The sequence below is a fragment of the Quercus suber genome, unplaced genomic scaffold (assembly GCF_002906115.3).
Source record: "Quercus suber isolate HL8 unplaced genomic scaffold, Cork oak 2.0 scaffold_190, whole genome shotgun sequence".
Classification (NCBI taxonomy): domain Eukaryota; kingdom Viridiplantae; phylum Streptophyta; class Magnoliopsida; order Fagales; family Fagaceae; genus Quercus; species Quercus suber.
Genome location: NW_027069648.1, coordinates 41,718 through 56,055, shown reverse-complemented (window position 1 = coordinate 56,055; position 14,338 = coordinate 41,718). Strand labels below are relative to the sequence as shown.

Sequence of the window (14,338 nt, the reverse complement as noted above, 5' to 3'; positions counted from 1 at the left end):
TTTTCTTCAAATTTATATGATGCATCGTCTCAAAAGCCACCAAAACATTATCAGTAATTAATCTACCATTCACAAAAGCACTCTGAGTATCACTGATAATAGCAGGAAGGATTTTTTTAAGTCTGTTGGCTAAAGTTTTAGATGCCAGTTTATAAATGACATTACATAAACTTATTGGTCTAAATTCAGTCACTCTTTTAGGTGATTTAGTTTTAGGGATCAAAACAATATGGGTTTCATTAAATTTAGGTGGGGTAATACCCAAATTTAAGAAATCCAAAACTGTCTTAGTCACTAGACCACCTACCGTAGACCAAAATTTTTGAAAGAAAAGAGGAGGCATACCATCAGGGCCTGGAGCTTTCAACGGGTACATCTGTTTTAGAGCTTTATGCACTTCACCTGCTTGGAATTCCCTCACTAGCATAGCATTCATGGACTGGGTCACCTTTGGTTGCACGGCCTCCACAATTTCTGCAAACTCTGAGGGTTCAGAAGATGTAAACAGATCTGAATAGTACTCAATGAAAACCTTCTCAATCTCCTCATGATCATTCTGCCACACCTCATCTGCATCAAATATCCCGTAATTATTCTTCTGAAACCTAGACGAGCCTAGCATGGAAGAAACGGGTGTTTCTGTCTCCTTCCTGGAACCAATTCAGCCTTGCCCTCTGTTTCCACATGGTATCTTCTTTATCAAGCCAGCAATTCAGCTCCACTCTAGTTTCTCTAAGATCTCTGATGACATCTGGTGAAGAAGCCAGCAATTCCAAGCACTCCAATCTTTTCTGCAAAGAAGCAATCTTTTTCCCCACATGCCCGTACTCAGTCATATTCCATACCTCCAATTTATTTTGACAGGACTCCATGCAAGATAGGAAAGGAAAATCTGATGCCGAACACAGCCCTTCCCCCATGCCTCTGTCACAATTTTCTCACACCTCTCATCTTTCAACCACATAGATTCAAACCTGAAGATTTTCTTGAACTTCTGATGTTTTTTCTTTGAGAACAGTTGCAACATCAAAGGATTATGGTCTGAAACAGAAGAGGATTTATGATGAAGCTTAGCAGAAGGAAATAATGAAAGCCAATCCGTAGAAGCTAAAGCCCTGTCTAAACGCTCCCTGATCTGAGTGCCATCCCTCCTTTGATAAAGCCATGTGAATTTCGGTCCCTCAAACCTAATTTCCTTCAGACCACAATAATTAATAGAAGCATTAAACCGGGCCATTTGCTGAACAGGTCTAGAAACACCTCCCTCCTTTTCAGCCTGACACCTAATTTCATTGAAGTCCCCAATCACCAGCCACGGCACCTGTGAAACATCCCTTAAGGAATTAAGCAAGCGCCATGATTCAACTCTTCGTGAAGTCTCAGGATGACCATAGAAACCTGTCAAACGCCAACACCCAATCCTATCACCCCCCTCAATCAGTGCATCAATAAAAGAAAGTGAAGAATTCAGAACATCCACTTTACATTCAGACTTCCAAAATAAAGCCAACCCTCCTTTTAAACCATCACTTGGAACAACAAAACTGTCCTTAAAACCACACTGGTTGCGTACAATTTTTACCCACTCTTCATTGGACTTTGTTTCCATTAAGAAAACCAAAATGGGATCTTCTACCCTAATAACCTTTTTCAAGGTGTTAACTGTCTGAGGGTTCCCAAGCCCTCGACAGCTCCAGCTTAAGAGACTCATTGGACCCGGCGGGGTTGCCCAGCAACCTCCGCCGATCCTAAATGTGTTGCAAATAACATGCTGAGTTTTTTAGTCTCAACATCAACTTTTTGCTTTTTTTCAAATTCAGAAAGCCCCTCCTCAGAACAACCTCTTCCCACAGCCTTTCTTTTTGGACCTAAATCCTCCGGATTGTCCATCACCATCTGCTCACTGTTGGACCTACAAGGAAGCCTAGTCCACGTACCTTTTTTGTGCTCTTTGATGGGATTCAATTCCATCAATTCTGCCAGCTTCAATAGACCCCTTGGGTATCTTTTTATTTTGTCCAGATTTCATAATTTTCTTCTTCTCCGCCACCTCAGCCCAACCCACTGAAAAACCCACATTACCCAACTCGGCTTGCAAGCTATCAGAGACCAAATTGGACCTACCTGCCTCTATCCCCTCTACCCTTTCCACTGTATCATGCACTAAAATCGACGTTAACTTCTCTGCCCCCTTTTCCTTGATTTCGCAGATAACTTCAGCAACCAAAGTGTTAGAAGTTTGAGTGTTATCAACCAATTCCTTATCGATCTCCTCAATTATCGCTTCAAAATCTGCATGTTTTCCATGATTTTTGGGAGTACCAGATATCTCAGACGGCTCACTACTCTGATTACCCATCCCAACGTCACCCCCAAGCTTCTCCACCGCTGTTTCGAGCATCCCCGGACCTGAACTACTCCTCTCTGCACCCTGAGTCAGTTGCATGAGGGGGCGTTGCCTACCACCCCGAGTAGACTGCTCAACAGAGGCACTGCTTGCTATGGATTCATATCCTTTTACCTCAAGAACCTGCCTCCTGGCCAGACTGAAAATTGAAGCTTTAATCCAATGCCCATATTGTTGCTGTTCCATAGACAGATTACCATTGCTTTTCAACCAAATCTCACACTCCTTATCATCATGCGACAGCATCCCACACCAGAAACAAATATTCGGTAATCGTTCGTACTGAAACGATACCCACCCCTCCAAGTCTTCCTCAAAATTAACCTTTCTTCCTCGACACAAGGGCCTAGATATATCAACCAAGACCCGGACTCTCATAAACGTACCTCCATGCATCTCCGAAGCATTCTGTGGAATAATAACTTCACCGATAGATTCTCCAATCTCAATAGCCGTCTCTGGGTTCATAAATTTGTAAGGGAGATCATGTAATTGAATCCAGAATTTTACTCTGTTAAACACTACTTCCTTAATAGGTTTCTTGCCATCAAATCTTTGTAACACTACTAAGTGTCTATCATAAGACCAAGGCTCCCCCAGCAACACCTTCACAGCGTCAACCTCCAGATCAAACGTAAACAAGAGGATGTTATCTCCCACATTAGTGATATGGAAGCTTGCCTTTGTGTGCCAAAGAGGACGAAACGTTCGAGCTACTGCTTCAATGTTTAGCGCCCTCTTGGTGAAAAATTTTGCTGCTATCACACACTCTTTTACCTGGTTTTTCTTCGACAGCACAACCTTCTTGCCTTCCATGTTGAAAGAGACAAGTTGTCGCACTTCTTAGTAAGCTCTTCCATCCGTTGAAAAAACAGAGTATCACCTTCCAACCTAGACTAGAAACAGACCCTGACCCTACTAGCAACAGAGTCACTATAGGGGACAACCACGTCTTTCTCAAGGAGAAAGGAAACAGCAATACTCAGTCTAAGTGTTGGGAGCGGCGGGACCCCTAACCCTAGACCGAGAACTAGTTGTGATGAAAATTGAGAATGATTATTTTGCGATTATTTTGGAAATCAGAATTTTGATCTGCGATTATTTTGCGATTTTTAAAATTATTTATTTGAGGAAATGATTATTTTGAGATGTGTTTGCCTTTTGTTGGAGCCTCCAGACTATGGGGAATTATAAGGTTATGCACACCGGTTATTTTTAATTGGCATAGACTATTGCAAAGGACGCTTTTAACCTTGTTGATTCTTGTCTCTATGTGTTTGTTTGTGTCTGTTTGGGAACAGCTTGCTGAAAGCATGCTAAAATATATTTGTACTTTGAAAAAGTGAGAAAAAAAAAAGTGAAGTTTTAAAAAGTTGTATATAAAAACTAAAAGCTAAAACTAACACTAAACTAGTTCTAAATGTTCTTCAAGTTTCTCTCTCTCTCTTTTTTTTTTTTTTTCTTTTTTTTTTTAATTATGAATTGCTTTGGGTAGTTTCTCTTGCTGTGTTTTTTTTTTTTTTTTTTTTTTTTTTTTTTTTTTGGATAGTTAAGATTGAATTTCAACCTATGTGTGTGTCATTTATGTGTTATTAGACAACAACTTTCTATTTATGTGTTATTAATGTTTGCTATCTATGAAGAGAGCAATGAGTAGAAAGGCGATGAGAGAATCAGAAGCATTACCAACAAAGGATTCAATTTCGACATGATTGGAAGACCCAATGTTGTTGTCTAATTCTTCTTTGCGAGATACTCTTTCACTATATACAACAATACGTCGCTAACACAGGTTTTAAATATGTAATTCGTCTTCACCTTTTCTATATTACACACTTTGTACTTATTTCTATTTGTTTTTAGGATTTTTATTAATTCCGTTAATTGTTTCTTCAAACTTACACTTATTTTAAAATATTTTTATGTCATTTTTTTAGTGTATATTACCATGACCAACGTTGAGATTAATTGAGTTTTTCTGATGCCTTTTAGGGCACTTGTATCAATACTTGTATAAATAGAAATGACAAAGTTTAGCTACAAAATTGGTAGCCTAAGTCTACAACTTCCTTTAAAAAAATTAACATTACTATATATTTTGAAAATTTAATAGTTGAATTATATGTTCTTTATCGTGGTTTTAAAAATGGGATTGGACAGTCTGACTAGTTCAATCGGGAACCGGGCATTAGTTCATTTCGGTAAAAACCCCCCAAAACTGATGAAAACCGATCAAAAACTGGCCAAAATCAGGTGAACTTGGAACCAGAGGCAAAAACAGTTTTTGCCTTGGTCCAATTGTAAAAACCATGTTCTTTACGCTTTTAAAACACATGTCAAATTTTGTGTCAATTGGATATCATTGATGACATAGTTATTGATATTTAATTTTTTAGAAATTTTGCAAGCATAGAGGATATAAAAAGAAAATGTAGTCCAACGGTAAATTTGTCAAAATTTACTTCAAATAAAAGATATTGAGGAAGGTTGTAATTTAAGACTACAACTAATTTTATAGCTAAACTTTGTCCTAATAGAAAAAGTACTACATTTTAGCCAACCAAGCCCAAAATTCACTCATATCAAACCATATAAACTTGTGTAAAAATACATTATCGTTACAATAACCGTATAAAAATATACTAATATTATTCATTTTGTGTTTATTTTTTTACTCTTTCTTTATGTATCTCAAAGATAAAGGGAAAAAAAAAAAAAGGATAGTAGCATTATTTGAAAAAAGAGAAACAATTAAAATAAAAATAAAATAGTAGCATTATTTGAAAAAAGAGAAACAATTAAAATAAAATAAAATTTGATATTTTAATAAAATATAGTGTAAAATAGAAAATTTAATAAGAGTTTTTTTGAAAAGCAAGTATGTAAAATAGAATATATATATATATATATATATATGTTTTTATACTAAAATAAATAGAAATTTTTGCATGAGTTAATATAAATGCTCATTCTCTTAAGAAGCGTTAAATATCTACACTTAATATCAGTGCTTCTCCACCAACGGTCTAAACATGGGCACATCCTCATAAATTCCTTAAAATATGCCTATACCACTTTGCCTAGGTTTAAAATTCACGAAAATATAGATGACAAAACAGGGGTACTGTAAACTTCTTGGTGGATAATGTCTATATCCCCATACATTTATTTTAAAGTCCATTTACACAGGTGGGATCACAATTTTCAAAAAATGAAAATAGAAAACAAACAATGTTGATTAAATCATTTTCATCCATATTGTCAATAACGTATCTTATACAAAAAGTTCTGCGTAGTGATAGTGTATTGTAGGTACTTATGAATTGTAAAATACATATGTGCATATTGTAATAAATTGTATTGTATCATTAAATTGTACTTATTGTATGATACATAAATATGTAAGTTTAAAATGAGTTTTTTTTGTTAAAATTTATGGTTTTATTTAATATAAACAAGTTGTTAGATTTTTTTAATACAAAATTATCAAAATACTTAATTGTAATTGTGTCCAATAAAATAACATGCCTATGAGTTTTCTCCCCTCTTCTTTTTCTTATACAAAATTTGGACTACGCATGCAATTGCAAATTTGTTTTTTTATGCTATGGAAATGTATTAAATGAAAATATAACTATCTTTTATTTTTGTTATTATTGTTATAAGTCTAAGAAGATAAAATGCAAGGAATAAATATACAGAAAAAATAATTAGAAAAAGAGATAGTAAATGATGATGATGAAGAAAATGTCATTGAAAAAAATAATTTTGCAATATAATGAATATGACTTGGATAGAGTTGGTTAAATAAAATGATGAAAATAAATTATTATTTTAATTCATATATCATGCATATCACTCTCAAGTTTATTCAATTTGAATGTGTATATTATAAACAAATGTTAAACAAGCACCTTGAGTCCGAATGCCTAACCAACTCGGCCAACCCCTAGGTTTAACCAACGCGGGCATTGTACGTTCCGTGATGGGGGAAAGGGGAATCAAAGCTGGTGTATTCAGTGAAATCAGGATCATCGTCTTCTTTATGCAATGTGTAGACTTCTTTGTCATTCCGTGAGAGGCTTAAGAGGAAGAGGTTTTGGTTTTTGTTGAGGGAGTGGTGGAGATGGGTGGAAATGAAAGTTGGGTTTTGGATTAGGGATTTCCAGGTTTTTGAGACAGAGGTACAGGTGATTATGGATTTGATAGGTAGGAAAGTGAAAATATGGGTAAGAATCTCATCAGGTAAATATCCCCATCCAATTGACTTCTTGCTGTCTGACATTGCCCCCGATTTCAAAGAGAGAGAGAACCAAGGTTAAGGAGTGTGGAGAGAAGGCGAGACTGAACTTTGGACTGAAATGCAAGAAACCTTTGTTTCTTTCTTTATTTTAATAAAACCCAACATTTGCAAATCAGAGGGCATAGAACCAAAATCTTATTAATCGGATTTATGGATTTAATAACACATTAAACCATTTTTTTTCAAAAAACCAATTACAACAAAACTTAAACCTCACCATGAAAACATAAAAGAAACTAACCAAAAAAGCCAAAAATTGAACATGCATAACAGAATAAAGAACACATTCATCACTGGGAAAACGACATCAGAAGGGCCTAAAATAAAAATGGAACATAATAATAACAAAAGCGAAAATACTGAATTGAACAAAAACAAAATTTAATCAATACAACAATTGAACAAACAAAACTCAAGAAATTGTAAAAATAGATTGGAAATTAAGAAAAAAGGTAGCAGATTGGCATCAATGGAGACAGAAAGGCATTTTAATGTTCAATACCTTCTTATTCTCTATGTTCCAGGGTTTCTTTTTTTAAAATCAGAGCAACTACAAACAAAAAACTTTAAATATATACTGCAAAAACCTTAACAACAATGGTAGAGAAGAGGCATGGGGGAGACGAAAATATTAAAAGGGGAAAATATTTCAGCAAAAAATTAAAAACAACATAAATGAAATGACAGAACTTTTTTTTTTTTTTTTTTTGGCAACACATAAATATATGTTCCCAGCAACAAATCGATTTCAGTTTGAGAGAAATCATCAATAAATCTACACTATGCAGTAATTTTCAAAACCCTAGAAATGGTGACTGAATAGAAAACCAAATTTTAGGGGAAAACCAAAAAAAGTACAAACCAAAGGCGATTGAAGACTCCAAGCTTAAAATAAATGTAATCAATACTGCAGTAGAACAAAAGAAGGACTCAAGAAATTGCAAAAACAAATGACGAATTAGGGTAAAAGATAGGCAAGCCTTCTGCTTGAAACGCTAAGTCAATGGGGAAAAAAATGCCTATCTTCTACTAAACCCATATATCTTTGAAAACCCTAAAAACAGAATTTGAATAGAAAACCAAAAAAAGGGAGAAAAATGTATACCTTATGAATTTTCAGTTGTTGAACAACAAAGACGGGATTGTTGAACAATCAGAGACGGAGTTGCAAAGCACGAATAGAGGTTTCCAATGTTGCTAGTCCGATCTGTGTATAGGGAGATGTAACAAAGAATCAAAAGTGTAAGTGAGTCCGAAACCCATCTATCTTTGAAAACCCTAGAAGCGGAAACTGAATGGAAATGCCTACCTTCTGACTTGTCGATTGTTGAAAAGCGAAAACGGGATTGCAGAGCACGATCTGTGTGTATGCTTTGATAGATAAGAATGAAATGGTTAAAATTGAGTTTAACCGAATCCGAACTGAGTGTATATGAAGGAGCAGCGAAGGAACGATAGTTTGAGGGAGTGCGATTTTTTTGATTGGGAAATTTGGTTTGGGTTTTAGGGCTTGCGTTTTTTTTTTTTTTTTTTTTTTATAAAGATCTACGTTTGTCTCTGAAACTGAGTCTCTTCAATCGCACCGTGCGATTTTTTTAAAAGTAAGTTGTACACGTGTCAGCGTTTTAAGGGTGTCATTTTGCTTACGTGTCAGCACCTGGTGAAAGCTTTTGCTATTATATATAGTATATGATATATATTTTATATATTTAATATTTAATATTTAATATTTTTTTTATATAATATTATTAGATGTCCAATACATACATGATAAAATATATATATATATATATATATATATTCAAGGGTGACAAGTATTTTTTCATCCCTTTCCTTCTACTCCCCCCGCTCGGGCCTCTCCACTTCTACTTCTCTACGAGAGGTTAACTATTGCACCAATACCTTGGAAATTGGAAGCACCCAAATCATCCAATCCAGCTACTTCCCAACATCGAATTCTTCTTAAGAAGGGATATTCACTGCTGCTTCCATAACAGAGACGGCGTCTCCTTCTTCAAAATGCCCATCCGATTGCAAAAGCTTCGGCTTCAAGTTCTCGTCCAATATGGCCTACTTTCTTTGTGGTGGGTCTTCACTCTTCATCAGGTGAGGCTGAATCTCTCTCCCCCTACACATTTTACTACTTGTTTGTTTCTGAATGTGATGCCTTTACAATAAAAAGCTTAATTTAGAATGCCAGTGATAAAAGAGGAGAGAACAATGTGGTGGAAATTTGGGGCCTTGTTTTTTCCTACTTGTGTCAACCCAATAAACACCATGTGTACTAACTTAACATTAGCACTGTGATTCCCTTTCATTGGAACTATGGGGGTGAACTCGTAAATGGGTTTTTTACTATTTATTTATCTGATATGGATGATAATGTTTTGTAATAAAAGTCATTGAGATCGTACATGGTTTTAAGTTTCATGCAAAGTGTTATTAGTGACATAGAAATGTGATGGAGTTGCAGATCATGTGTGAGTCTGACAGATTCAGAATGTAAAATAGCATTTTTCCATTTCATACAAAACAGCATCAATTTGTAGACTATGTACTGAATTTATCCACAAATACAGTGACCATTATCTACACTATCCCAGCTCTCGACTTACTGCCCGAAAACTAAACAAGATCTTTTTCCCCCATTGTATGTTTGAATTTGGCTATAAACTAAAAACTGGATGGCTTCATTCCCAGAAACTGAGTTTAAGGAGCTGCAGCTTCTCCACAAGGACAACAATGGCTATTTATCCCCGTTGGTTATGTTATGCTTGTTTCGTTCCTACATACATCTATGAATGAGATCTTAGAATGGGTATCATTTCTGCTTACTTTTTGGCATTGTCTCACCAAGAAAATTAAATACTCAAATTTTCCAAGGTGAAGTCCTTGTGCATATTCAACCTCCTACATTATCAACTTCTGCGAAATACGTAGTGTAGTAAGAACTGTTTTCAACTCCCTACGAGCCCAGTTCAACTATTGAAAAGGCAGATGCTTTTACTTTAGTTTCCCGCTGTTAGATGAAATGAATTCAGAAGTAAGAAGATTGCTCTGGAAGAATTTTCATTTGCTTAAGCACCAAAGCAGCTTTTTTTTTGAGATCATCGTCATGAAGTAGCTGTATGAGGATGCCCTCAAACCGCTGAAATAATGTTTGGGTGATCTGTGTATGGTTTAGGATCTTCTGGAAGAGGTCTAAGGCTTTGGTTTTGGCAGGTATAGACCCCTTCTCGAGGACTTGTAGAATGGCCACCACTCCCTGGTTGTCCACAATGGCTGCAGTTGCATGAGACAGTGTGCTATGGTCTGTTAACAATGTTTCGAGTGCCATCAAAGCAGCCTCTGCCACACCGGATTCTGTCTCACTCAAAGTTCGCACCAGTGGCTTCACTGCATCAGCCTTGACGAGGCAGAATGTATCTCTATGTGAACAAGCTGCACCATGAACAGAACATAAGATTCCGTTTGTTGATGAGGTTGAGCAGCACCAAGACATGTTCGGTAGAAGCTTAGTCAAAAAGAGCATTGGCATGGAATGCTTGCTTTTCTCTGTCATGATGGTTGTATCAGAGACTGACTGGCTGGTGGATTGGGATAGTTTGGCAAGTGCAATAGCTGTTCGCTGCTTGGCTAGTGAGCTGCCCCTGGAGAGAACACGAACTAGTGAAGGGTACAGTTCAAGTTTGCCCACTTGCCTCTGAAGTTCAGGTTTGCTAGGTTCTGCGTATCTCATAAGTGCTGCTAGAGCATTTTCTAGTAAAGATGTACCCTGGTCAGCAGGTGCCCTGTTTCCATTATATTCCTCATCAGCGCTGCAAATCACTTCATGAATGGCTTTTAATGTGTCCGATTTGCAGAGTATCTCATCAATAGTAATATCATCTTTGGGAAGCTGGCTAATGATTCCAGCAGCAGTGGACCTTTCTTCAATATCTAGTGAAGACGTGAGGATGCTTGCCAGGGTGGTAATTGCTAACTCTTTTGCAGGAGATGGTGGTAGTGAAACCCCTGCAGGATCACCTTCAGAAATGCAGTATATCAGCTTCATTGTCCACCGCTTCACCACAGGTTGGTCACTGTGAAGCAAAGAGAAGAGTTGCCCCACCGCATTTTCATCTTGTCGAATTAAGTTTCGAGCTGTCTCAGATTTCTGGCTGAGTTCAACCAGCAGGTGTAAGAACTGAACCTTAGTTTGAGGATCAGAGCTGGCTACAAGCTGCAGAAGGAGATTGACATTATGCTTCGATTGGAGCTCCTGCAAGCCCTGATATTTCTGAAGTTCAAAGTGCTGACTAGCTCCAACCAGTAGAGCAAGAATCTCTGCAGCTTCTTCTTTCTCTCGTGGGTCAGACCTGACAAATGAGATGAGACCGAGCAAATGAGGTATTGTAACAGGATCTTTTAGAAGTCGCTTTACCATCTTGGGGTACTCTACAAGCTTTTTGATAGATCTGAGGCAAGTTGCTTTGCATGCTGGGGTACTTGAAGAGAGCATCTGGACTAAATTATGTGTGAATTGCTTGTCCTTTAAGACCTGAATGTTGATGTCCTTGAGTTGCATCTGTATCAATGCTGCAGCCATCAATGTTCTGGTCTCTTGAGGTCCTGCAAAAAGTGACACAGGTTATGGTTTGGCTTGCCATTAGATAGTGTATCATATGAGTGTGTGATATTACCTTGGTTAAAGCGAGCAACAAATGGTTGGAAGTGTCCAGCTTCAGCCATCTTAACGACAAAATGTGTATTAGAGGAGAGATTTTGCAACACATTGTGGGCATTCTGTGATACATCAGGGTTGTTGTTTGAGAGTAAAGAAACCAAAAGAGGAATGCAGTCTTTTGTACTTCCTATTTTCTCTGCAAGGGTTTCTCTTTCTGACAGCTCCAACAAGATTGCAATGGCATCTGGTTCTGTTCCATCTTTATAAATCTGCTTCACGATGCGACGGACAGCCCCTGCTTCAACCATGGCTTCCTGCAAGTTTCAAGCAACAAAAATTATTACATTTAGTTAGGTGGAAGATGAAATAGTAATGTGATCAGCTACTGCACTCAGCATTTGCTTACTTTGTGATTATCACAGTATTTAGCTATGTAGTAAAGGCATTTTAGTGCCGCAGCACTATTTAACCTATCGTCTTTTAGTATCTCCACCAACTTTGGTATGAGTCGTTCCTCTGCAACTTTGGTTGCATATGAAGGCTTCTCCATCAAAAGTTGCATGTCCTCTAAGGCCTTGTTCTGTCTAGAAAAGTCATCTGATTTGATTCCAGGCACTGCAGCTTGGAATTTTAAGTCCATATCTCGCTGCTTCCATTCTTCGATAGAGTTTCGAAGGGAAAGGTTTGGCGTAAGATCCAGGGATAGGAGCTCCTGTCTGCAGGTAGGGCACTTTCTCTCTCCCCTGTCAAAGTATTCCTGAATGGCTTTCCTCTCAAAGCTGTGGCCACAGGGGATTGCAACTGGGTCTGCCATCATCTCATGGCATAATGGACACATGAATGAATCAATTGGGTATTGCTGGTGGTATGTGGCAATTCTTTCATCATCGTGTGGCCTCGTAACAATTTCTGTACTGTATAAGAACTGAATCAACTGCGATAATTGTAATGCCTCTGCCTGCTTCTTTTGAGCTTCCATTTCTTCTTTTTCCTGCTTCAGAAGTTCCAATTCACTCTGCACCATGGACGCATTCACACTAGCACCAACAGCTTCTGCAATCTTCTCCAGGAGCTTTACAGCATTCTCCTGATTATTATTGCTCTGGGATATTGAATTTTCTATTTCAGAAGCAATTGCTTCTGTTGCTAATGCTGACTGAAACTCCATTGAGGTCAAGTTGTCAATGATCTGGTTAGTCATAGTCTTTAAGTCCAAGGTTATATCAAGATTGATTAGCTGAAACGAGGAAATAGTCTTGGCAATATCTTTGGCCATATCCTGCATCTGCAAGAGTATTGAGTTTGACTTAAATAAGAGATGCATGCGACTACCAGATTTGCAATCTTGAATGATCTTGCAGGCTTTATTCAGCTGGAAATTCAAGTTCTCCAATGCAGCTCTTGTTGATTCTAAACCTCTTGCTTCAACAACTTTCTTGGCATTCAATGAGCCAAGGAGGCTATTAAGCTTAAAAATATTATTGGAGAATTCCTGAAAGTTGTTCTTGTTCAGCATCACATCCCTTGTTTCACTAACAAGCTCGATTGCCTGTTGTGTTACATTATCCCATAGTGCTTGTAGTAATGCTATCTGGATTTCTCCATTGAAGTCCATTGTCTAGAACATCCACTATCTAGGTACCAAAGACAAGCGTCAAGCACTTTTAGCACAGTATGAACTGCAAGACAGATATTGTCTTCCTTCTTTCTCCAAACTTTCTTGGTTGTGGTAGGAGTCTTAACTCAATTCAATCTTAAAGGCTTAGACTGAGACGGTCTACAAACTAACTCACTAATGTATCCAAAATTGATGAAAGTTTAAGGTCTGTTTTGGGTATCAGGATTTCCCTATTAGGTCAGTCTATTCCACCAATGATTCCAAGCAACTCGATTAGCATCCAGTTCTGCAATCGTCAAATTAAAAAACATTTAGAATTTGAAACTGCGGTACTGAATTTGATTAACACTAAATTTTCTTTTCACATAACTCCTCTTTCTACACGCAGGTTGCCTATTGCTGTGAAGAGGTGTAGTGCCATTTGAAGCAATTTTATGAAGGTTTAATAACCAATTTTAATAACCATATGTTTTTTCTTAACTCACTGTTCAGTGCTTTTACCATATTCTCTAAAAGATTATTATTTGCTTTGATTTTAGAATTTAGAAGCCATGTTTGTTGAAACCTGCAGTCTAGCAGATTAGCACTAACTTTAGCATAACTGTTACGTAATAGGCTTATGAGTCACCTCAGCACAACTAAAAGTAAAAAAAAAAAAAAAAAAAAAATCTTCAGAAAGAAGAAAGGGGGAAAAAAAAAAACTAAGTAAAAGAAAAAGAAAACAGAATATTTTTTTTTTTTTTTTTTTTTTTTGATTACCGGTCAGATTGTTAACTGTTGTTATTCATGAGTCATGACTGTCTAAAAAAAATTAAAGGAGACAGAATGAGGTTTTCACAAGTGGTTCTGCAAAATGGGGCTGAGAAAACTGTCTCGAGGACTTTAAGAAAGACGAGAGGATGCAAAGAATGGAAGAAATTGAAGAGGAAACTGGGGCTGGTCAAGTTCAAAAGAGAAAGTCCTCTCATGTCCTTGTTTTTGCAATTTGTTCAGGGGACCCAGTTGAAGTTTTCACACACCAACTTAAATTAACCAAGCATACAATTTAACTATAAAAGTCTCCTATGCTTACCCTGACCACACTTCCGTCTCTTTGTGTTTTGTTTGACGCGTTAGAAGAATAACGTGCTCAAGACTTTTGGGGGCTTTGCATAGCGCGTAGCACACAAGTGATTTTCCCCCTCCATTATTCTATACTTACAAAGAGAATTTAAATCCTTGACAACTTTGCTGAAAACTCAAATATGCACTAGTTAAGTTACAAGGCTTTGGCAGCAGCTCCGTGAGATAAGGTTAATGAGACTGTTCAGTTATACAGCTGGCAGCACGATTAGCTGGCAAATG

General features: G+C 37.1%; 1 protein-coding gene and 1 long non-coding RNA gene across 2 annotated transcripts; one reads left to right on the top strand and one right to left on the bottom strand.

Annotated features, from left to right (window-relative positions):
• The first annotated feature begins 8,532 nt into the window (after positions 1–8,532).
• On the top strand, positions 8,533–10,836 carry LOC136069794 (uncharacterized). Its single transcript, XR_010631011.1, has 2 exons — positions 8,533–8,816; positions 9,933–10,836. It is a non-coding gene; the product is annotated as an uncharacterized LOC136069794 (long non-coding RNA).
• LOC111985037 (U-box domain-containing protein 44) lies at positions 9,205–13,318 on the bottom strand. Its single transcript, XM_024016654.2, has 3 exons — positions 11,783–13,318; positions 11,393–11,690; positions 9,205–11,321 (listed from the first exon to the last, which is right to left on the bottom strand). The coding sequence occupies exons 1-3, from the start codon at positions 12,989–12,991 to the stop codon at positions 9,748–9,750; spliced, it is 3,081 nt and encodes a 1,026-aa protein (XP_023872422.1). The 5' UTR covers positions 12,992–13,318; the 3' UTR covers positions 9,205–9,747.
• Between the last annotated feature and the right edge of the window lie 1,020 nt (positions 13,319–14,338).